This window comes from Ahaetulla prasina, chromosome 8 (genome assembly GCF_028640845.1).
Source record: "Ahaetulla prasina isolate Xishuangbanna chromosome 8, ASM2864084v1, whole genome shotgun sequence".
Taxonomy (NCBI): Eukaryota; Metazoa; Chordata; class Lepidosauria; order Squamata; family Colubridae; genus Ahaetulla; species Ahaetulla prasina.
Window position 1 is genome coordinate 87266018 of NC_080546.1, and position 24239 is coordinate 87290256.

Consider the following 24239-nt stretch of genomic DNA (forward strand, 5'->3'; position numbering starts at 1 on the left):
AAGAAGAGACTGGACAGCCAGTTGTCTGAAAAAGTGTAGGGTCGTGATGGCGAGACTATGGCAAGCATGCCACAGGTGGCACATGGAGCCATATCTGTGGGCACACGAGCGTTGCCCTAGCTCAGCTCCTGCACCCAGGCACACGCTGGCCAGCTGATTTTAAGGCCTTCTGGGCCTACCGGAAGTCAGGAAATGGTTTGTTTACGGCCTCCGTAGGGCCTCCGGGGAGTGGGGGAAGGCCGTTTTTGCCCTCCCCAGGCTCCTAGAAAGCCTCTAGAGCCAGGGAGGGGCAAAAAAACGGGCCTTCAGGTCCCACTGGAAGTCGGGAAGCAGGCCATTTCTGGCCTCTGGAGGGCCTCCGGAGGGGGAAGGCTGTTTTCACCCTCCCCAGGCTCCAAGAAAGTCTCTTGGAGGGCAAAAAAAGGGCCTACGAGGCCCGTCATGCCATCATGTGCCAAAAGCAGAGGGAGCGCATAGGGGTGGCTTTCGCATGCACGTGGGGACAGGGCACATTGAATTATGGGTGTGTTATACATGCGCATGCAACTGCCCTGTGCTCTCCCCCCCCCGGTTTTGGCACACGATGGCAAAAAGGTTAGCCATCACTGGTATAAGGTCTCCGGCTTGAGCAAGGGGTTGGACTAGAAGACCTCCAAGGTCCCTTCCAGCGCTATTCTGATTGACTGATAGAACCTCCTTCACATCCAAGTCAATTCTTTCTGACATTCCTTAGCGACAAGAAAGAAGCCGCTGAGAAGATGGCTTTTATTCTGCCAAGCTAGATGAGCTATTATGATTTCCCGCTGATCCTCATTCCACGCGCTAACCAAGTCTAAACCTGCTCAAGCTTTCTTTGAAATCAGCTGAGGCCAATTGCCGTACACCCTCTAGAATCGTGATGCTAGCAAAAATTCAAGCAACAGCCCGCTTGAAAACTTTGCATTCGATTCGATTTGAATTCAGGAACTACCTGCATGGAAAGTTGATGCTATACAGTACGTTTTTCTACTATAACTTCATGTTTCTCAACCTTACTGGCTTAGTGAAAGTGTGTGGAGTGCATGGGGAAGAAAAGGACCGACTAGGACCATGATGGCGAACCTATGGCACACGTAGTCATATCAGTGGGCACGCCAGCTCAGCTCCAGCGCACAGGCACATGCGCATGCCAGCCAACTGATTTTTGGACCTTTTGGGCCCACCAGAAGTAGGGAAACGGGCTGTTTCCTGCCTCCAGAGGGCCTGCAGGGGGATGGGGAAGGCCCATTTTTCTTTTTCACTTGGCTCCAGATCCTCTCTATGCATCTAGAGGGAGGGTGAAAATAGCCTTCCCCAGGCTCTCTGGAGGCCCAAAATGGCCTGTTTCCCAACTTCCAGTTGGACAGGTAGTGACTTTTTTTGCTGTCCCCAGCCTCTTGAGACTCCTAAAGAGTAGAGTAGAGTAGAGTAGAGTAGAGTAGAGTAGAGTAGAGTAGAGTAGAATAGAATAGAATAGAATAGAATAGAATAGAATAGAATAGAATAGAATAGAATAGAATAGAACAGAACAGCATAGAATAGGATAGAACAATGGAAAATAGAATAGAACAGAACAGAACAGAACAGAGAATGAGATGAGATGGGATGGGATGGGGTGGGGTGGGGTGGGGTGGAAGAATGGAATGGAATGGAATAGAATAGAATAGAACAGAACAGAACAGAACAGAACAGAATAGGAATGGGGTGGGGTGGGGTGGGGTGGGGTGGGGTGGGGTGGGGTGGGATGAAGAATAGAATAGAATAGAATAGAATAGAATAGAATAGAATAGAATAGAATAGAATAGAATAGAATAGAATAGAACAATGGAAAATAAAATAGAACAGAACAGAACAGCATAGAATAGGATAGAACAATGGAAAATAGAATAGAACAGAACAGAACAGCATAGAATAGGATAGAACAATGGAAAATAGAATAGAACAGAACAGAACAGAGAATGAGATGGGATGGGATGGGATGGGGTGGGGTGGGGTGGGGTGGGGTGGGGTGGAAGAATGGAATGGAATGGAATGGAATGGAATGGAATAGAATAGAATAGAATAGAATAGAATAGAATAGAATAGAAAATCCAATGGGATGGGATAGGTTGGGATGGGATGGGATGGGATGGGAGAATAGAACAGAACAGAACAGAACAGAACAGAACAGAAATGAACAATGGAGAATAGAATAGAATAGAATAGAATAGAATAGAATAGAATAGAATAGAATAGAATAGAATAGAATAGAATAGAATAGAACAGAACAGAACAGAACAGAATAGGGTGGGGTGGGGTGGGGTGGGGTGGGATGAAGAATAGAATAGAATAGAATAGAATAGAATAGAATAGAATAGAATAGAATAGAACAATGGAATGGAGAAGAGAAGAGAAGAGAAGAGAAGAGAAGAGAAGAGAAGAGAAGAGAAGAGAAAACAAGACAAGACAAGACAAGACAAGACAAGACAAGACAAGACAAGACAAGACAAGAGAGTAGGGTAGGGTAGGGTAGGGTAGGGTAGGGTAGGGTAGGGTAGGGTAGGGTAGGGTAGGGTAGGGTAGGGTAGAACAGAACAGAACAGAACAGAACAGAACAGAACAGAACAGACCATTCTATCTACTAGAACGGGTCTTCTAGTCAAACCCTCAGCTCAGGTAGGAAAGCCAATACCATTTCAGACAAACGTTGTCCAATCCCTTCTAAAAAACTTCCAGTGCTGGAGAATCCACAACTTCTGGAGGCAAGTTGTTCCACTGATTAATTGTTCTAACTGTCAGGAAATTTCCTCCCTCTTCTATGTGGCAGCCCCTGAGATATTGGAACACTGCTATCAGGAGGAGGAGGAGAGGAGGAGGAGGAGGAGGAGGAGAGGAGGAGGAGGAGGAGGAGGAGGAGGTATTGTGGAGTCCTTGTTACTCTCTGAGCTTGGCTGTTTTGTTGCAAATATTTCATTACTAGACAAATATATAAGTTCTAGCACTGATGGTATTATTTAGTTGGGTCATGAAACATCTGCAAGAAAACCACCAAGCTCAGAGAAAAACCAAGGACCCCAAAGTTCAACGGTGAGCTAAATATATTCTTTTCTTATCATGGTAAAGCAAAATTGACACATTTCCTCTGCAAGAAAATGTACTAGTCTTCCAATGATGGAAAGATTGGTGTTTTCTAGCAGGAATAAATCCACCATCACAATCTACCCTTTCTTACCCTGAAAATGGTCCTAATCATGGTTTCATAACTGGGCCAGATCTGTGCTACCAGTTGGAAACATTACTTCCTTATTTTGTGTGTGTGTGTGTGTGTGTGTGTGTGTGTGTGTGTGTGTGTGTAGGTAGGTAGGTAGGTAGGTAGGTCGGTCGGTCTTTGGTTATTCGGGTTTTCTCCCGTGTAAAATTGGAAGTGTTTTGGCGATGTTTTGACAAAGTCTCATTCGTCATCTTCAGGCTTCAGCTTTGTGCTTCTAGGAGCAATGTGTGATCGCAGCTGTTTCTTCCATTGCTCCCAGAAGCACGAAGCTGAAGCCTGAAGATGACGAATGAGACTTCGTCGAAATGTCGCCAAAACACTTCCAATTTTACGTGGGAAAAAACCCGAATAACCAAAGACCTACATACAAACACCCGCGAAAACCTCAGAAAACATATATATATATATATTCCAATTTTTGCGTCTACTGTATAAAAGCCTTCCTTTATAATTACAGCCTTTTGACGTACTAACTTCCCCAAATCACCTTTCAAGTATGAATTACAATTAAGTCACAAAATTTTACTCACTGTTGTCTGAAAGACAGTTCTCAGAACGATGGATACTTAAACCGTTCGTGCTTCTTCGTTCGTGTAGAGAGCTGGAAGGGAAGAAATTACACATTATTAGAACAAATTTATACTCGTACGGTACTGTTATCTACAGTTGACAAGAGTTACAGCTTCTGGCCTGAGCATCCTTAACAAAGCCTCTTTTACAGTGGTGAAATTCAATTTTTTTATGACTGGTTTTTACGACTGGTGGGCGTGGCTTGGTGGACGTGGCATGGCTTGGTGGGCGTGGCTTGGTGGACGTGGCAGGGGAAGGATACTGCAAAATCCCCATTCCCTCCCCACTCCAGGGGAAGGATACTGCAAAATCCCCATTCCCTCCTCACTCTGGGGCCAGCCTGAGGTGGTATTTGCCGGTTCTCTGAACTACTCAAAATTTCCGCTATCGGTTCTCCAGGACCTGTCAGAACCGGCTGGATTTCACCCCTGATCCAGGTCATGGTAGTCCCAGAGGTGCTTCTTTCAAGGAAGCCCTCAGAATGTGTGGCTATCCCACGTGGGCCTTCATCAAATCTCAAAAAAGACCCTACAAGAGCTCCTCCATAACAGACAATGAAGAGAACAATAAGTGAAGCAACATTGTTATTCTATACGTTGCAGGAATATCAGAAAAGCTCAGGAGGAGGCCCACTTCAAACCCAGCAGAAGCTTGTCCATCCCAAGGATAAAACACCCAGACATAAAATGGGCAGCGTGGTAAATGCGATACAAATGCAATGAGCCATGTGCGGATCTGTACATTGGGGAAACAAAACAACCACTTCATAAACACATGGCACAACTGAGTCCATTCCACTCCTAAAATCTTCAGAATCTTCCAATTAAATTAGTATTTCCAGTTCATCAATAAAATACATAGTTTTTAATATCCAATCTTCATCAATTAACACCAAATATATATCAATCCATTCCACTCCTGAAGTCTTCAGAATCTTATAGTTTTTAATATCCAATCTTCATCGATCAAGACCAAGACGATATTCCATCTTCCAGTATTCATCAGAAAGTCTTTTATAATATACCTTTCTTCCTTAAACAGTCTCCCAAATATAATTCATACTTCCAGCTTAAATTCTTAAATTTTTATCCAATCTCCAAAAATAAACAATATTCTATCTTCTCATATCTTTAATATCACTTACATAAATCAAATAACATTGCTAATATTAATATTTCTTCAATTTACCTTACATCTGTCCATCTGCATTTAAAAGACAAAAGGCTTTTGAAGACAGCAAAGTCCATCTTTTTGGCAAGAGAGGACCACTGGTTTGAAAGACGGGTCAAAGTGGCCATCTATGACAAAATTGAAAAGCACCTCTCTTAACAGAAGGGGAGAGATACGCGACATCATCTATCTCCAGTCTACACCACAGTCCTTTCAGCAGTTCCAAGAAGGCTCTACTCAGATGATCCTGAGAAACCTTTGCAGGGAATATAAATCCTTCCATTCTTCACCATCCGGTCAGAACTGAAGAAGCTACTTGGATGAGAAACTAAACGTCTTCAAAGAAAAACCAAGAAAGTCCAGTTGGGACTTCTAGGTTGTTTCTCTCCTTGATTAATTTCCATCCATTGCTTCTTATCCTGCCTTCAGATGCTTTGGAACAGCGGTCACCAACGGGTGGTCCATGAGAAAATTTTGGTGGTCCAGAGGAAAATTATTTGCATTTTTTTATATTGCACTAAATCAGGGGTCCTCAAACTATGGCCCCTGGGCTGGATACATGCAATGAATGCTTGTGTTGCTGCGGAGAGTCTCCCCCTTCGGGGTCTTTTTATGTGGGTCAGAGGGGGGCAGAAATTCCGACTTGGGATCTGCTTCAGCCTCCTGGTGCAGGGCTTTGGGTGAAGGCTGGAAGGCCTTGTTCCAATGGGACTGCATCATGGCCTGGAACTGACTGACCATCTCAGCCCACTGAGGCTCCAGGCACCGGTACCTGGCCTTGCACTCCCGCAGGTCTTCCCGCTGCTTGGAAAGCCTATGCTCCTAGTCCTCAGTGAGTTGCTTCTGTTGAGCCTCCTTCTCGGTCAGATCCAATTTGAACTGAGCTGTTTTGCCGACTCTTTCTCATGGTGGCTGCTTAGCTCCAACAACTGCTTCCTGTTGGGGACCTAAGGAGCCCAGGTAGGGAGGCGAGGAGTGGCTGGGAGGGGAGAGCCAAGTAGAGGCCGGCAAGGCATCCCTCAATGTGAGTGACATCAAGTTGACCACACCCACCCACTCATATGACCATCTAACCATGCCCACCCAACTGGTCATTAGGTGGATCATATTAGTGGTCCACGGGATTTAAAATTATGAATCCAGCGGTCCCTGAGGTCCGAAAGGTTGGTGACCCCTGGTTTGGAGAACAGGTTGACCCCCCCCTTCCTTGCGGGAGCCCCTCAGATATTGGAAGTCTGTTGTCATGTCACCCCCTAGTAAAGGGGCCATAATTGCTCATCTCTGCTTTAAGATTTAACTCAGGAAGCTCAAACTGCCCAAGGAGCTGCTGATTCAGTTCTACAGAGGAATTATTGAGTCTGTCATTTGCACCTCCATAACTGTCTGGTTCGGTTCTGCAACCCAACAAGAAAAACACAGACTTCAGAGGATAATTAGAACTGCAGAAAAAATAATTGCTTCCAACCTGCCTTCCATTGAGGACCTGTATACTGCACGAATCAAGAAGAGGTCCGTGAAAATATTTGCAGATCCCTCGCATCCTGGACATAAACTGTTTCAACTCCTACCCTCAAAACGACGCTATAGAGCACTGCACAACAGAACAACTAGACACAAGAACAGTTTTTTCCCAAAGGCCATCACTCTGCTAAACAAATAATTCCATCAACACTGTCAGACTATTTACTGAATCTACACTACTATTAATCGTCTCATAGTTCCCATCACCAATCTCTTTCCACTTATGACTGTATGACTATAACTTGTTGCTGGCAATCCTTATGATTTATATTGATATATTGACGATCAATTGTGTTGTAAATGTTGTACCTTGATGAACGTATCTTTTCTTTTATGTACACTGAGAGCATATGCACCAAGACAAATTCCTTGTGTGTCCAATCACACTTGGCCAATAAAATTCTATTCTATTCTATTCTAATGTTAAATCCACAAACTATTTTGCAAAACACAAAATTTTAATTTTAATGCAGTGATTGTTAATTTTGTTCCCAAAATTAACGATCAGTGCATTTCTTCCCTCAGGCAAAATGTCTTAGCATTGTCTCAATCAGACTTCTCATAATTCGAAAAGGGAGGTGCATTGCTTTTATGACAATTTCCAGACAGATTACATTCCGTCCAACTCATCAGAAAAGAAAAGAAAAACTTCAAAATTTAAGAGAAAATTTTTATAAAATGTTTTACAGATGGCATTTAGACCCTAAGAAATTAGTATGTATGTACCCGAACTTGCAAGCTAAATGTTGGAGATGTGACTGCGAAGATGCTACTTATTACCATATATGGTGGACTTGTAAAAAAAAATCAAATCATTTTGGATAAGGATATGGTGGGTTATGCAAAATGTTTTGAAAAAGAAGATAAAGTTTACTCTGCAATTGTTTTTATTGGGTATAACTATGGATTGTACAGCAATAGAGACTAAACTGATCTTAAATTTAATATCAGCAGCCAGACTATTGGTAGTGCAGTACTGGAAGAAGGAACATTTGCCTACGATTGATGAATGGATATTAAAAGTGGCTAACCTGGCGGAAATGGCAAAAATCTCAGCATATTTGAAAGACTGTTCACAAGAGAAATACATAGTGGAATGGAGAAGATGGATTGACTATATTCAAAATAAATATCAGACTAAGAAATATCAAATAGCTTTTGAATGAACAAAGTGTAATGGAAATTAAGGCTCTATGGAGGGATGAGAGTTTATGGACAGTTAGCATAAGTTTAGTTTATGATTGTTAGAAGTTTACTACACCCTGTACTTTGCTCTGGGAAGTCTCGGGGGTGGGGGGGAGGGGGGGAGGGGGAGGAGGTAGGGGGGAGGAGGGGGGATATTTGTTAAAACCTTGTAAAACTTTTTCAATAAAAAAGAAAAAGAAAAAAAACCTGGTGTAATCAAACTCATCATCTTCCCTGAGACAAGATCAAAACATTGGGAAATCTATCTATCCATTTTCCCTTTTTCAAAACTTCCCCTTAAATAATTTTCTCTTTTTAAAATAGGAAATAGGGCGATGGGAGGAGGAAGAGGAAGAAGAGATGTGAGGGTGACTAACTAGCTCTGACTTGGCTTTCTCAGCCCACATTTTGCAATCTGCATAATCACAGACAACCCAATGCTCAACAGGAATCACGTAATTGTTTTATTTCGTTTAGTTGGTGTGATTCGCTTACTTATTAGCTCACAAGTGCACCAACAACAAGACAGTGGTGAAATCTGAACTAGTTTACTACCGGTTCGCTGGCTGCGCATGTGTGCTATGTGTGCGCATGCGCACCACGCACTAAATACAAGGTGCACGCGCGCATAATGCATGCCAAAAGGAGGCATGGGATAATAGAACAGCACACAGAGTGGGGGGAGGAGGTGATTAGCTGTGGTGCGTGATTTTTTTCTTACTTTTAAAAAGCATTTTTTTACAACCTATTCGGCCAAATAAGTTGTTAAAAAAAAAGACCTTTAAAAGTAAAAAAAAATAAGTCTCTGATGATCACACGGCTCGGCTAGGATCGTCAGAACTTTTTTTTAACCTTTTAAAAGCATTTTTAATAGCCTATTTGGTTGAATAGGTTGTAAAAAAAATGCTTTTAAAAGTAAAAAAAAGGCTCTGATGATCAGGCAGCTCAGCTAGGATCGTCAGAGTCCTTTTTTTAACCTTTTAAAAGCATTTTTTACAACCTATTCGGTCGAATAGGTTGTAAAAATGCTTTAAAAAGTAAAAAAAGGCTCTGACAATCAGGCGGTTGAGCTAGGATTGTCAGAGTCTTTTTTTACCTTTTAAAAGCATTTTTTAAAAGAAGCGGCAAGCAGGGAAGCGGGCGATTGGGTGGACATGGGCGGGGGCGGGGGCGGAGGGTCCATGGATTTTTGCTACCAGTTCTCCGAACCACTCACTGCCATCGCTACTGGATCGGCTGATCTGGTCCGAACCAGGAGCATTTCATCCCTGCAACAGGACAATATAAAGAAAACCCTGACTGCAAGATGCAATCTAGGTCGGTCACTGAGACCAGAAGTTTAGTCTTCCGAGCTTTTGGACTCGTGTTAGAGCTCATCCTCAAGGAATTTCTCTCTGCAATAGTGCGAATTATCTGTAACTCGGGTGTAGGTTGATGGTGAAGGATGGTTCTCTGAGGTTCTGGGTCGGTTTCCAAACATTTTGTTCCCAGGCTAGGTAACATCTTCAGCGGAGTTAAATTAAAAACCAGGATCCACGAACATCGGCTGGCAGTCAAATGCCCACGATCCCAAAAACTTAATCTCTACAAACCCATCAGGACTACATTCAGCAGTCCTTCTGCATTAATAATAATAACAACAACAACAACAACAACAACAACAACAACAGAGTTGGAAGGGACCTTGGAGGTCTTCTAGTCCAACCCCCTGCCCAGGCAGGAAACCCTACACCATTTCAGACAAATGGTTATCCAACATTTTCTTTAAAATTTCCAGTGTTGGAGCATTTACAACTTCTTCAGGCAAGTTGTTCCACTGATTAATTGTTCTCATTGTCAGGAAATTTCTCCTTAGTTCTAAGTTGCTTCTCTCCTTGATTAATTTCCACCCATTGCTTCTTGTTCTACCCTCAGGTGCTTTGGAGAATAGCTTGATCCCCTCTTCTTTGTGGCAACCCCTGAGATATTGGAACACTGCTATCATGTCTCCCCTTTAAAAGACAAAGGCTTTGTTGAAGACAACGAAGTCCACATTTTGGACAGAGAGGACCTCTGGTTTGAAAGAAAGATCAAAGAGGCCATCTGTGTTAAAACTGAACAGCTGCCTCTCTCAACAGAGGGAGAGGACTATGACAACATCTATTTCCAGTCTACAACACAATCCTTTCAACAGTTCCAAGAAGGCTTGATAAGCTACTGGTGAATCAGCACTCCTGTTGACTGACAAGAGCCCCATTTCCCAGGCGTCAATCATTTCCCTAATTTCCCCCGATTCTTCCCGCACCCTTTCCATTGTCTTCACAGCTACAGTTTTCCAACACAGTGCATTTCAGCGTCATTCCCTTGAACGCAACCCACGTCGTGATGAAGTCGTCCTACAAATTGCCAAACTTGATCGCAGCTTCGTAACCTTTCCTAGAATGCCTGAGTCACCATTTCCCCTTGCGTTCCAGAATTTACAACGATAACCACGTCGGCTGCAGAATCCTGGATGGTTGAAACCACAGCTTTGGTAGGCGTCTTCATTGAGCAAGACTGATCGAGAACGAGACTATACACAGGTAATTCTCGACGTACGACCACGACGGAGCTCAAAATTTCCACTGCTAAGTGAGATGATTGTCAAGTGAGTTTGGCCCCATTTTATGACTTTCTCGCTGCCGTTAAGTTAATCACTGCAAGTTGTTAAGTTAGCAACATCGTTGTTAAGTGAATCCGGCTTTCCCGTTGACTGTCAGACGGTCGCAAAAGGAGATCATGTGATCTCAAGGTAGAGTGTAACCATCGTAAATATGAGCCAGTTGACAAGTGTCTGAATTTGAATCATGCGACCACGATGAAGGTAACAGCGTCATAAGTCGGTGTTTTCAATGCTATTGTAATTTTGAATGGTCACTAGACAAATGGTTGTAACTCAAGGACTACCAGTAGATACTGAAAATATTTCACACTTAAGATCCTAATGCCGATGCGTAATTCCAGCTGAACCAAATTCCACAATATTTCAAAAATAGCTTACAAATTTGAAAATAGCTCCTTCCGTGTCCTACATATGATAATCTAGTTTATCATGTACTATTCTATCTGGGATTTCCAAATCTGGATTTGCAATTATTATGAATATGCAATTATTATTGCGGTTGCAGGAACTGGGCAGGGCTAGTCTAGTGAAGAGAAGGATCAGGGGAGAGACATGATAGCAGAATTAGAATTAGAATTTTATTGGCCAAGTGTGATTGGACACACAAGGAATTTGTCTTGGTGCATATGCTCTCAGTGCACATAAAAGAAAAGATACCAGGATAGCAGTCTTCCAATATTTGAGGGGCTGCCACAGAGAGGAAGGGGTCAAGCTATTTTCCAAAGCTCCTGGACAAGAAGCAATGGCTGGAAACTAATCAAGGAGAGAGTCAACCTGGAAATAAGGATAAATTTCCTGACAGTTGAGGACAATTAATCAGTGGGACAACTTGGATCCAGAAGTTGTGGGTACTCCATCACTGCAGGATTTTAAGAAGATGTTGGACAACCATTTACCCAGAATGGTAGAAGGTCATCTGCTTGAGCAGGGGGATTGAACTAGAGGACCTCCAAGGTCCCTTCCAACTCTGTTATTCTATTATTATGTGCTTTTTCTAAGTCGGGGGCCGCCTGTATTTCTGTGTGGGAATACACTGAAAGAGTGCAGAGAAGAGCAACCAAGATGATGAGGGTATTGGAGGCTAAAACATACAACAAACGGTTGCAGGAACTGGGCACGGCTAGTCTAGTGAAAAGAAGGACCAGGCGAGACAGGATAGCAGTCTTCCAATAATTGAGGGGCTGCCACAGAGAGGAAGGGGTCAAGCTCTTTTCCAAAGTTCCTGAAGGCCAGAGAAGGAATAATGGATGGAAACAGAACAAGGAGAGATTCAACTGGAAATAAGGAGAAATTTTCTGACAGTGAGAACAATCAACTGATGGAACAGAAGTTGCCTTCAGAAGTTGTGGGAGCTTCATCACTGGAGGCTTTCAAGGGGAGACTGGACTGCCCTCTGTCAGAAATGGTGTAGGGTCTCCTGCTTGGGCGGGGGTTAGGGGGGTTGGACAAGATGACCTACAAAGTCCCTTCCAACTCTGTTCATCTGTTCATCTGTAATGAAGTACTTTTAACTGGGTTACTGACACTAGAATAGAATAGAATAGAATTTTTATTGGCCAAGTGTGATTGGACACACAAGGAATTTGTCTTGGTGCATATGCTCTCAGTGTACATAAAAGAAAAGATACAAGAGAAGCAAAATTGGAGAAGTTATGGAGAAGCTGCACCAGGAAACCGTTAGGGAATTCCATAACTGTAAACTAGACAGACTAGCTTACAATTATGGAATTCCCTAAGAATTTCCTACCAGGTGTTAATCCGGTGCAGCTTCTTCTTAACTTGCTGCTAATACCTTATTGTAATTTTATGGTGTTAGCAGTTCTTATATACCTTGGCTGGCATTTTTTTTAAAAATGGTAACCTCATATGAGGGTATAGCCCATCCAGATCAACATATTAAATGATCACCTGCCCATTAACACAGCTTTTTTTCTTCACAGAATTAACATCTCTCTGGTACAAATTTACATAATATCATGTAATCAGTAATACATTTACATGCATTGTACCCGAGGTGAGAAATTTTAATTCCGTTCAGGTCTCAGTGCCCTTTACTGCTGCTGCTACATATTCTGTCACTTTTGGGCATTGGGAGAAATATCCACCGGGTTCAATTCCAAGCCGGGAGAAAAAATATTGGAAATATGGAGGCTGATTGGAAAGATGGTTTATTGATGAGCAGGACCACGTGGGTTTGAGGTCCCAGGCATCTGACCACATGGAGTGGAGAGTGAGGGTTATTTATACCCACTCTTGGGCTTTGCCCTTGAGCTTCCTGTTCCTGTGGCAAGAGCATGTATTCTATTGGTTGCTATCAGACTCCCATGGGGACATATGTAGGGGTCATAGCTGAGCTCCTAGGTTTGGTTGAAGTGTGGGCTGATGCAATGAAGGGGCTTCTTGGGCAATTCCTATTGTGGCTGAGGGCTAACCCTACCTCTGTTCAGACCTTGCTGCAGGGGATTTGCTTATGAATAGAGCTAGCTATCTCTTTATCTCTTACGTGCTGGCAATTGCTGTGAGCTATTAAGGAAGGTGAGAGCTGCTTTCCAAGAGCATGTGTCTTCATTTCTCATCCAGGGAAATATAATAGTCTGCCTTTTTAATATTTCTCAAAATATTTCATTCTTCTAGGAAGGAGTCGGGTGCTAACTTTCTACATCGGGTTCGAGAAGAAAAAATCTGTCAGGCAGAAGCCAATAAATTCACAGCTGTGTCTCTACAGCTGACCAAGGACTGTATTACAAGGGAACCTTCCTTACAGGTAGCTCTCAACTCACAATAGCTTGTTTAGTGACCATTCAAGATTACAACGGCATTGGAAAAAAGGGACTTACAACCATTTTCCACACTTACGACCCTTGTAGCATCTCCATGGTGAGAGCTCGGTGGCAGAGCCCAGCCACTGACTCCTATTTATGACCGTTGCAATGTCCAGAGGTCATGGGATTCATCCTTTTTGCGACCTTCTGACAAGCAAAGTCACTTCATAACCGTGTCCCGGAAGGTCATAAAATGAGGTGAAACTCACTTAACGACTGTCTTGCTTAGCAGCAGAGATTTCGGGCTCAGTTGTGATCGTACTGCCTCTACTCTTAATATTATAATTTAGTATTTGAAACAGAAACTTTTGTTAATATGTTGTGTTCTGAGAGACTATAATTCACTTGGTAACATCCCTGAGAAGATTTCAACATCTTCGGGCTGACTATGAAATCCTGGTCTGAAGATGACCTCTTTAGACACATCTAGCTGAACATTGAGTTTTATTTATTCACAAACTTGCTTTCTTGATCAGTCTTTCTACTTTCTCTTTATAGGTCACCCATCTTTCCTTTTAGCCCAACCGTGGGTGGAATACAGCCGGTTCGGACCGGTTCGGGTGAACCGGGTGTTAATTTTAATCTGGTTCGCTGAACCAATTCTTGCAAGGACTGGCTGACCTCGCCCACCCCACCCCACCCCTCCCAGGAGTCTCCACACAGCCTGTTTTAGATGCTAGGTAAGTGCAGAGCCCGCACGGAGGCTCTGGGAGGGCAAAAAATGGGCCTGTCAGCTTTGGAAGCCATACTAGGCCAAAGGCTTCCACCCGCTGCCACTTTCTCCTGTGTGGGAAAGTAGGAGAAGGGGGGGAATTGGTACAAGGGGGCATTAGACATAATAACATTCTTCCTGCCAGTCAAGGTCAGGCCAAGACGGCATCTGGAGAAGGAGTGGTCGGAGTGATGCCTCAAGATGGGACAGGTGGTGATTGGAGCACGTGATCGGCACAGGAGTCAAGGGGTGGAGGTGGGGTGGGGTTTTGTACTACTGAGGAAAAACCCGGATCTCCAGATTCAGAGCTTATCCAGCTGTGCCAGTTTACCTATGCTAGTAAAAGAACTTTGAAAGATGTTTGCCTCAGAGTCTTTTCTGCAGGACGGGGTTTTCTGGAACGCTGACAGGGCCTACCAGAAGTTCAAAAACAGGCCTGTTTCCAGCCTCTGGAGAGCCTCCGTAGCCTGGGGGGTGGCCGTTTTCGCCTTCCTGGAGGCTCGAGAAAAGCTTTTGGAGTCTGGGGAGGGTAAATAAATAATAACAGCAGCAAGAATTGTTTTTGCGCAAAATTGGAAAGCTGAGAAAATACCCCTGGAAGGAGAAATTATTTTTTTAAAAAATGTAGATTGTGCAAAAATGAATATGATGATCAAAGAAAGAGAAGATCCCGAATATTTTAAAAAATGGGACCAATTTTATCACTGGTTAGAAAAAAGATACAGATAAGCAACTGGGTAATTATGTAAAAGAAAAGTATAATTAGAATACTGTGCTTGTGAAAAAATGGTAATGGATTAAATGGAAGTGAAGAAAACAACAACAACAACAACATGGTTAGAGGAGATAATACAGAAATCAATAAAGGGAGAGCCAGAACAATTCTTATTAGGGATCCCAACAGAAAACTATACAAATGATACACAATACTACATATATTATGCGCAAAATTAGAAGAAGGAGAACCCACCAACAGAAGAAGATTTAATTAAGAAAAATCTTAGAATGTGCAGAGATGGACAAACTCCCACCAAAGAAATCAAAGAAAAAGAGGATACAGAATATTAGAAGATCTGGTGTAGATGTCATGACTGGTTAGAAAATAGGAAAGATAATGAAAATTGAACAACAGGGTAAAATCTGTATGTAGATGAAATAAAGAAAATGTAGATGAATGTAGATGAATTGTAGATGAAATAAAGGAAGATAGATAATATAAAAGTAGAATAAAATAGAATTAAAGTATGTATAAATAGTAAGAAAGGACCGCTTTGAATAGCTGATAAGAAAACAGTGATAGGGCCTCTGGTGGCTCAGCAGACTAAGTCTGTCTGTTATTAACAGCAGCTGCTTGCAATTACTGCAGGTTCAAGTCCCACCAGGCCCAAGGTTGACTCAGCCTTCCATCCTTTATAAGGTAGGTAAAATGAGGACCCAGATTGTTGGGGGCAATAAGTTGACTTTGTATATAATATACAAATGGATGAAGACTATTGCTTGAAATAGTGTAAGCCGCCCTGAGTCTTCGGAGAAGGGCGGGATATAAATTCAAATTAAAAAAAAATATGTATATAAATGTTGTATGTTTGTCTTGTGTTTTAATGTGTTCAAAATAAAACACTTTTTTAAAAAAAAAATAGAGCCATGAAAAAAAACACCGAGATGTCACACGGAAGGAATGATTGATGTACTAAATGTTTGTCTATAAAATAAAAAAACTTTTTAAAAAAACTTCACATCTAGAAAGGTGGAAAGTTTACCTATTTGAAGCTGCCTCTGAGGGAACACCAGGGATTTCTGGAACGGGACGGTGCCGAAGGATAAAAGATCGTGTTGGCCTGGCGCCTACTCTTGATGGACTTTGGGTACAATACAGATCATTTTCCACCATTTCACCTTTGAACTCAAAGAACGACGGCTCCTGCAGCTCACCGAGCAGACTTCCCAACCCTGATAAGAGCTGATGTTCCACCTCGCTGGTTTTCTTTTCGTCAGGTCCATCTTTGGGAGCGGCATTAAGTTGAACCTCCGGAGTTTCTGGGCCTCCCTTCTTCAGAGAAGCATCATCCGTGCAAGGTTTCTTCTCCGACGTCACCTTTTTCGGTGAGTCCCGTGGCACCGCGGTGGGATCTGCCAACGTATTTGGATCAAACGAGTCAGAAGAGTCCAGATCCAAAACAGGGCTGGCTCTGTTTCCCGACAAGTCGCGGGTTGTGTAGTGTGGGTTTCTTTCATGGTTCCCGATGCAAGCTGCGTGGGTCTGTCCATCAGATGGCCCGCCACCTGTTTCCTTCTGTTTGGAATCGAGGAAATGCCTGGGAGAGCAGCTCTGACCAGAGGTAGACATTTCTGGCATTTTGGTAAACGTGGCCTTCAAGTGTTTGAGGATTCGTCTACGGTGGCCCGTAGGCGAGATTCCGATGTGTTGAAGGATGCTGTCGTTTACTCCCACGCACTCTTGCAAAGTGTGGTAGCCAAAGTCCCTAAAGTTTAACAGGTACTGTCCCAGGTTGATGCTGACTAAAAAGGCTCCGATATCTGGATCGGTGTCCCTGGATGACATGATGGCAATTTCATGGGTGGGTTTTGCCATCAGAATCCCAAATTCCATGAAGTCATATTGAAAAGCCGGACAAAATCCTTCACCTACACAGAATGAAATGTCTTCCGCAAACAGCAGGTGTGCAAATCAATCCCGCACGCTTTCCAATCCTACAATACAAAGGGAAAGAGGACAAGGTATTAAAATTGGTTTTAATATTCCAGAATCCGCATTTGCACTCATACTCATGAAGAATCCAGGACCTTGGGTGAGATTTATTGTCAGGAAAAATACGGTCGAGTAAACAAATTTCTGGTCTTTCACCTCTTGCTGGAAGAAGCTCCTACAAAGATGTGGAAGCCAACCTATTCTCCAAAGCACCAGAAGGCAAGACAAGAAGCAATGGCTTGGAAACTAACCAAGGAGAGAAGCAACCCAGAACTAAGGAGTAATTTCCTAATAGTGAGATCAATTAACAATGGAACGGCTTGCCTTTAGAAGTTGTGGAGGCTCCATCACTGAAAGCTTTCAAAAAGAGACTGGACAACCATTTGTCTAAAATGGTATAGAATCTCCTGCTCAAGCACAGTTGGACTAGAAGACCTCTGGGGTCCATTTCAACTTTCCTTTCCCTTCCCTTCTTCATTCACTCATTCATTCATTCATTCATTCATTCATTCATTCATTCTATTCCCTTCCCTTTGCATTCAATTCATTCCATTCTTCATTCTTCATTTCCATTCCATTCTTCATTCCTCCATTCCATTCCATTCCATTCTTCCTTCCTTCCTTCTTTCCTTCCTTCATTCCCTTCCATTCCAATCCATTGCATCTTCTCTCTCCTCTCTTCTCCTCCCTTCCCTTCCCTTCCATCTTCTCTCCTCTCCTCTCCGCTCCTCTCCCATCTCTACTCTTATTCTCTACTTCACTCTAGTTTTCTGAACTTTCTGGTTCTTCCTTCATTTAACACTCAACACCCAAAGAAGATATAAGGAAGGAGATCTGAAGACATTAAAAAAAAATATAGTGACAAACATGCATTTGCAATTAACCATTCACCCAGTTTCCAAGCAACCTGATAATCTTTTATAGGTTGGGAGTCACCAACTTTTCTTCCTTTTTTAGCCTGCCCCATACATGACTAATAATGATTGGGAGGGAAAAACCGACAGACAAAGGTGTCTAAAGGTTTATGGTAGAGATCCATAAAGTCAGTCCCCTGAGCCAATTTCATATGCCATTGCTGTTTATTAATTCCATTAATTCCTTCCCTTCCTTGTGGTTTCTCTCTGCATTGAATTTTCACAGTATAAGCACCTTACGACCGAAAGGTGACCTCTCAAAGCTTTGAAGCTTAGAGATCTTTCTCTAAATAATAACGTCAGTTTTGGAAGGCAATTTTCTTTTTGCTTCTTAACTGCCACATATTTTAGCTGGGGAAGTTGGGAGGGGGTTGTTGTTGGAGCGGTAGAAAGTTAGTCATAACAACATTCCGTATTCAAGGACTTTTGCCTGTGTCTGATGTAGGCTGCCTGAAGATTGTATCCAGTTGAGTGTGAAGAGTTGATTGGACAATGTGATGAACTTGTGGATGTGGGGCAGGGCTGTGAACTGTCAACTGGGTGTGGAAAACCCGGAAGCTTTCAGTTTCGGGTTTTCCCAGCTGTGCCAACATGACATCTCTAATAAATTGGAACTTTGAGGAACCTCAAGCCTCAGAGCTTAATTTCATTGGGGGTGTTCCTCAGAACCCTGACAAATAAGAGGGAACCATATAGCTCTGTGTAAGGTTATTCATCAGCTTAATAGCATCCGGAGAAACTTAGCTCAACATGTATTTTAAATTTAAGGAGCACATTGAAGTGGCAAAACAAGGCACCCATCGCCTTGAACAATTCTGACAAAAGAGATTACCATTCAATGAGTCAATCAATCCAATTTGCTTCTACTTCTAAGTGTGTTTAGTTATCAAAACTAACTAACTAACTAAACAGGAACCTTTTGAGTCAGTTTAATGTCAAGGTTCTAAGTAATACACCGATTACAATCAGGACTCCGAGGCAAGTAGATTTCTCAAAGAACAATTTTATTGGATGTACCATATTGGCACAGGCTGGTGAAAACCGACTCTAAAGTTTCCCACGGTTTTCACCTAATTAAAAGCAAATGTTTTCCCCCTCTTCCCAAACAAACAGTCACATGGTCCAATCAGGGTGCTGCCCAGTTGCTTAGTAACATCACTCCTCCTCCTCCTCTCTTCAGCCACCTGTTGGACTGTCCTTGGTTCCCAGAGGAAAGTATTTTGTTGTGGCTACAAACCCCTAACTATCTCCAATTCCTCCCCATCCCTAACCCTCATCGCCATTGTGGCAATTCTTGAAGCCTCAAAGATGGCCTCAGTCAGGCCAGCTTCAGAGTTGACAGCATGAACCTAAAAATCCCTGTGCAGACTTACCCATTATTCCTTCGGGCGGGGGGGGGGGGAGAAAGGAAGAAATAAGATGATCACCAAAGAATAAGTCGGCTTGTTTCCTGTTTTCATTGCTCACAGGTTGTCAAGGAAGTTGTGCAGAGAAGAGCAACAAAGGTGATTAGGGGACTGGAGGTTAAAACATATGAAGAACGGTTGCAGGAACTGGGGATGTCTAGTTTAACGAAAAGAAGGACTAGGGGAGACATGATAGCCGTGTTCCAATATCTCAGGGGCTGCCATAGAGGAGAGGGAGTCGGGCTGTTCTCCAAAGCACCCGAAGGCAGGACAAGAAGCAACGGGTGGAAACTAATCAAGGAGAGAAGCAACCTAGAACTAAGGAGAAATTTCCTGACAATGAGAACAATTAATCAGCGGAACAACTTGCCACCAGAAGCTGTGAATGCTCCAACACTAGAAGTTTTTAAGAAGATGTTGGATAATCATTTGTCTGAAGTGGTGTAGGGTTTCCTGCCTAAGCAGGGGGTTGGACTAGAAGACCTCCAAGGTCCCTTCCAACTCTGTTATTCTATTCTATTCTATTCTATTCTATTCTATTCTATTCATCGGTTGACTCAAGAAAAAAAATGTCCCTTCCTGTTTCTTAGACAGCCCAGCTCTGCATGCTGGGTGATCCAAGCTGCTTGGCAGGAAATAACTCTTTACACACACAAGCACACACACACACACACACACACACACACACACACACACACACCACATACAAAATTGTAATGGACCTGGACATATGAAACCAACCATTCTTTTTGTGTGCTAGCACAAAAGTTGACGTCCATCACTCCAGACACGGATTTTAACATTACCCTGATTCAAGAAAACAATAGTTTGGTTGACTCTGTTGTAAATCAGCCATTGAATTGGTGTGGAAAGGATCCTTCTTAATCTCCGAAGCAATCAATACTTCCCGTGAAGATCTGAGCACCTCAACAATTCATCGCATAGAAGTTGTTTCTACCTCCAGCGTGAGGAAGTCAGTGGAGGAGGTGACATTACAGAAACCCCTAAGGCAATACGAAATAGGATTCCACATTGTGCTAGGACCACACGGCCGGCAACCTTAAACACTCAAAGAGCCATTTAGACCTGTTTCCCAAACAAAAGAAAACTCCAGGAGCCACAAAACCCTTCCCGTGCCTGACTATTTCCTAAGCAGGCACAAAACTAGCATACGTAGTTGATATAATAATAATAATAATAATAACAACAACAACAACAACAACAACAACAGCAACTGCCTGCAATATTGCAGGTTCAAGTCCCACCAGGCCCAAGGTTGACTCAGCCTTCCATCCTTTATAAGGTAGGTAAAATGAGGACCCAGATTGTTGGGGGGCAATAAGTTGACTTTGTATATAAATATACAAATAGAATGAAGACTATTTGTTAAGTTTGGGTATTGACGAGGCAGGAGACCAGGTTAGTGACAACAGCTCTTTAATATAGTGTGACCCAGCAAAACTCTGGAGAAAAACCTCTCCTTATATACACTTCAGCCTGAGGCTGCATCCAATCAGAAACGAGATATTTCCCGCCTAAAACTCCCGCCAAAACTTACAGTAATACATTACACTCCTTCCCTCCCAGAAGGCACTTTGCCAATATTTGCATATTACTTCTCTACGTAGTCCTGCAGGTACGTGGGGCGTCTCCTGACTCTCCCGGACCTGCGCAGTTCACTTTCTGGAGTTGAGTCGAGCTTGCCGGAGGGACTTTTCGTTCCTCTGAGCTCCTCCTCCCGGCCATCCGGCCCTGGATTATTCGCCGGCTCGGACCTGCTGTCCTCTAGAGGGACCGGAGGGTGTCGCTGGACCTCGCCTGACTCAGATAAGTCTCTGTTTGGTTCTTTGCTTACGCTTTCTGTTTGTTCTTGGCTGTGGGGTTAATTAAATCATAGTCAGGGCTGTTCTCGCCTAATTCTGCCTTATCGCTCAATCTGTTTCTTAATTGATCTATGTGGCGCCTCCAGATTCTGCCATCGTCTAGTTCCACTAGATAAGATTTGGGGCCCGTTTTGTCTATGACTATCCCCCTCTTCCAGTTAGGGCCGTCGCTGTAATTATGTGCCCACACCGAGTCTCCTATGTTTAACTCTCGGATTCTATCTGGTTTTGTTTTGAACCCGTCCTGTACGTAGTTCGGGTGTAGCCGGTCTAGCGGGCACCGTAGCTTCCGCCCCATTAATAGCTCGGCTGGGCTGCGGCCGGTGGCCACACAGGGGGTCCTGTGTTGGACGGTTAGGAATGCGTCGATTTGTGCCTGCCAATCGCCGGGGCCGCTTCGTGATAGCGCTTCTTTCGCACTCCGGACAAAACGTTCAGCAAGGCCGTTCGACGCAGGGTGGAACGGCGCTGAGAGGGCATGTCGGATGCCCTCTTCAGCCAGGTACCCTTCAAATAATGCTGCGGTGAACTGTGGGCCGTTATCGGACACGAGGGTGTCCGGTAGCCCGTGCGTGGCGAAAAGGTGTTTTAGTGCTGAGATGACAGCTCCCGCGGTTGTGGATTTCATTAGGATGATCTCCAGCCATTTGGAGAATGCATCCACCACAATTAGAAATGTTTGGCCGTGGAAGGGGCCGGCAAAATCAATGTGTATGCGGGACCAAGGGCCTTGGGGTTTCTCCCACTCCAAAACTGGGGCCGTAGGTGGTAGTGGTCTGGATTCCTGACATACTTGGCATCGGCCAACCCTGTCACTGATTTCCCTGTCCATTAGGGGCCACCAGACATAGCTCCTAGCCAAACCCTTCATCCTCACAATTCCTGGGTGACCCTCATGCAGGAGTTCCAGAACTTTTTTTCTCAGCTTCTCTGGAACTACCACCCTATCCCCCCAGAGCAGGCACCCCCCTTGCACAGACAATTCCCCTTTTTTCTTTACAAATTCCTTGAAAGCGTTAAGCCGGCAGCGGCCATCCCTTGAACCCAACTGATTACAGTCCTTAAAACAACGTCCCGGTAGGAGGCCGAGCCACTTCCTGCGATGTGACTGGCCCCGAGTCAAAGAGTCAATTAGTAGAACGGGTGTGCCTGGGGTGGGGTCCTCGATTTCCCCTGGCAATGGGCATCTGCTCAATGCGTCCGCATGCCCCAGCTCCTTTCCAGGCCGATGCTGCAGCTTGTAGGAGTATGCGGTCAAAAAAATAGTCCATCTGGTCAGTCTAGGTGAGAGTGCTACTGGCGTTGGGCGGTCGCCAGCCAGTAACCCCAATAGCGGTCTGTGATCAGTAACAATTTCGAATCACGCCCAAAAGCGTATTCGTGAAATTTTTCACCCTGACACTATTGCGAGAGCCTCCTATCTAGCTGGCTGTAATTCCTTTCAGCCGGGGACATCGTTCGTGAATAGAACGCTATAGGGGCTTCAGTGCCGTTTGGGAGTCTGTGGCTAAGTACCGCTCCTACTCCATAGGGGGACGCATCACAAACCAATACTAACGGCAGTCTGTTGTTGTATTGTATTAACAGGCTATCGCTTGATAGCAAACTTTTTACTGCCTCAAATGCCCTATTCTCTGACTTCCCCCACGACCAAGCAGTGTTTTTTCCAAGCAATTTATGCAGCGGTTCAGCAACGGTTGCCTTGTCTTTTAAAAACACGGCGTAAAGTTTACCAGACCCAGGAAAGCCTGGAGTTCTGTCTTGTTTTTGGGTGCTGGGGCTCTCTTTATCGCCTTGACTTTGCTCTCAGTGGGTGAATCCTTTTTGTCTATTCTATAGCCCAAAATTCAACAGATTCGACCCCTATCTGACACTTGCTTGCTTTGACTTTTAATCCTGCCGACCTAAAAATGGCCAAAACTTTCCTTAATCGCTTCCCCAGTTCTCTTAAATCTTCCCCTGATACCAACACATCATCGAAATAGGGTACGACTCCCGGTAACCCTTGTAGGAGCCGCTCCATCAAATTTTGGAATAGCCCCCGGGCCACACTCTCCCTGAACTGTAACCGGGTGCACTTAAAGGCACCCCGGTGCGTTACAATGGTCTGGGCCTCAGCTGTGCTAGCATCTACGGGTAGCTGTTGGTACGCTTGTGCCAAGTCTAATTTGGCGAAAACTTGTCCGTGCCCTAGTGAGTGCAATAAGTGTTGCACTACTGGAACTGGGTAGGCGCTCTTTTGCAATGCTTTGTTCAAGGTAGCCTTGTAATCAGCGCAAATTCTTATGGACCCGTCTGGTTTTATAGGGTGACGATTGGCGTCTCCCATTTGGCATGGTCAACTGGCACTAGTATCCCCTGGCTGACTAATTTATCTAACTCTTTGTCGATTTTAGGTTTGAGTGCAAAAGGAACCCTCCTTGCCTTTAACCTAATGGGAGCTATTTGGGGGTCTAAATTGAAGGAGATAGGGGTCCCTTGTACTTGCCTAAACGGTCCTCGAATCGTCTGCGAATTCCTCCAGTAGGGCGTTTGCAGGTTGCATCCGCTCCGGTGGACGCCAGTCCCCCCCATTCCCAACGCCCGGAACCAGTCTAGCCCCAGCAAGCTTGGCAAGGTTCCCTCGACTAACGTGATGGGCAGGGTCTTTTCGTATGTCCCGTACTTGACCTCGACGGTCGTTGTCCCTCGAACAGGGATGCGGTTGCCCTGGTAATCCTGCACCCGGGCCGTTGTTTCTGTAGCTTGCGCTTTGCGATGTCGGCAAGGCTTTCACAAAAGTGTCCCAGGACATGATTGTGATAGCTGATCCTGTGTCTACTTCCAGTCGGCACGGTACGCCTTCAATTGTCGGGTTTGTGAAGATCTTTTCTTGATGCGGGTAGCTGCGTGGTCTATGGTAACAGTCATTCGGTTTGACTTCGCTCTTTCTTTCCTGGCCAATCGCGGGTTGCCTCGCCGATCTCGCGCTCTGATTGGCTGGTTTGAAATTTCGGCGGAATGTGGGGTTTGCATCTCTGACTCAGAGCCGCTCTGATTGGCCGATTTGAATTTTCGGGGAAGGTTGGGGTGCTCGGCAGACTTGAGCCAGGTGCCCTTCCTTTCACACCGCCGGCAAATGGCGTCCCTGAACTTACATCTTTGGCGCTGATGTCGCCCGCAACTTCCGCATTCCTCCGGGTCTTCCTTGTCGATTTTCGGTGTAGTGGACTTCTTCCTCCTCTTCGCTGGTTGACTCACGATAGGTTTCTTCGTGGTGGACTGTGCTCGGCTTTGCGCCCGCCATCGGCGTGAGTCGCTTTTGTAAGGTGTCTGCTGCATGGTTGGACATCTCATGGGCTCTGGCTTCGTCCAGAGCGTTTGCCAATGTCAGGTTGCTCTTGGCTAGCAACCGTCTCCTCAAACGGATGTCTCTGACCCCCCGTATAAGTTGTTCC

General features: G+C 44.3%; 1 protein-coding gene and 1 long non-coding RNA gene across 2 annotated transcripts in view; one reads left to right on the forward strand and one right to left on the reverse strand.

Annotated features, from left to right (window-relative positions):
- Nucleotides 1-24239, reverse strand: part of LOC131203512 (arf-GAP with Rho-GAP domain, ANK repeat and PH domain-containing protein 2-like) — a 104142-nt gene that overhangs the window by 65080 nt on the left and 14823 nt on the right. The window contains exons 2-3 of the mRNA XM_058193815.1: nt 15650-16601; nt 3799-3869 (exon numbers count right to left, since the gene is read on the reverse strand). Coding sequence (XP_058049798.1) covers nt 3799-3869; nt 15650-16500 — 922 coding nt within the window. The 5' untranslated portion in view covers nt 16501-16601. The remainder of the gene's footprint in view (nt 1-3798; nt 3870-15649; nt 16602-24239) is intronic.
- Nucleotides 10743-14188, forward strand: LOC131202905 (uncharacterized). The gene is made up of 4 exons (XR_009156246.1): nt 10743-11259; nt 12990-13119; nt 13676-13857; nt 14035-14188. It is a non-coding gene; the product is annotated as an uncharacterized LOC131202905 (long non-coding RNA).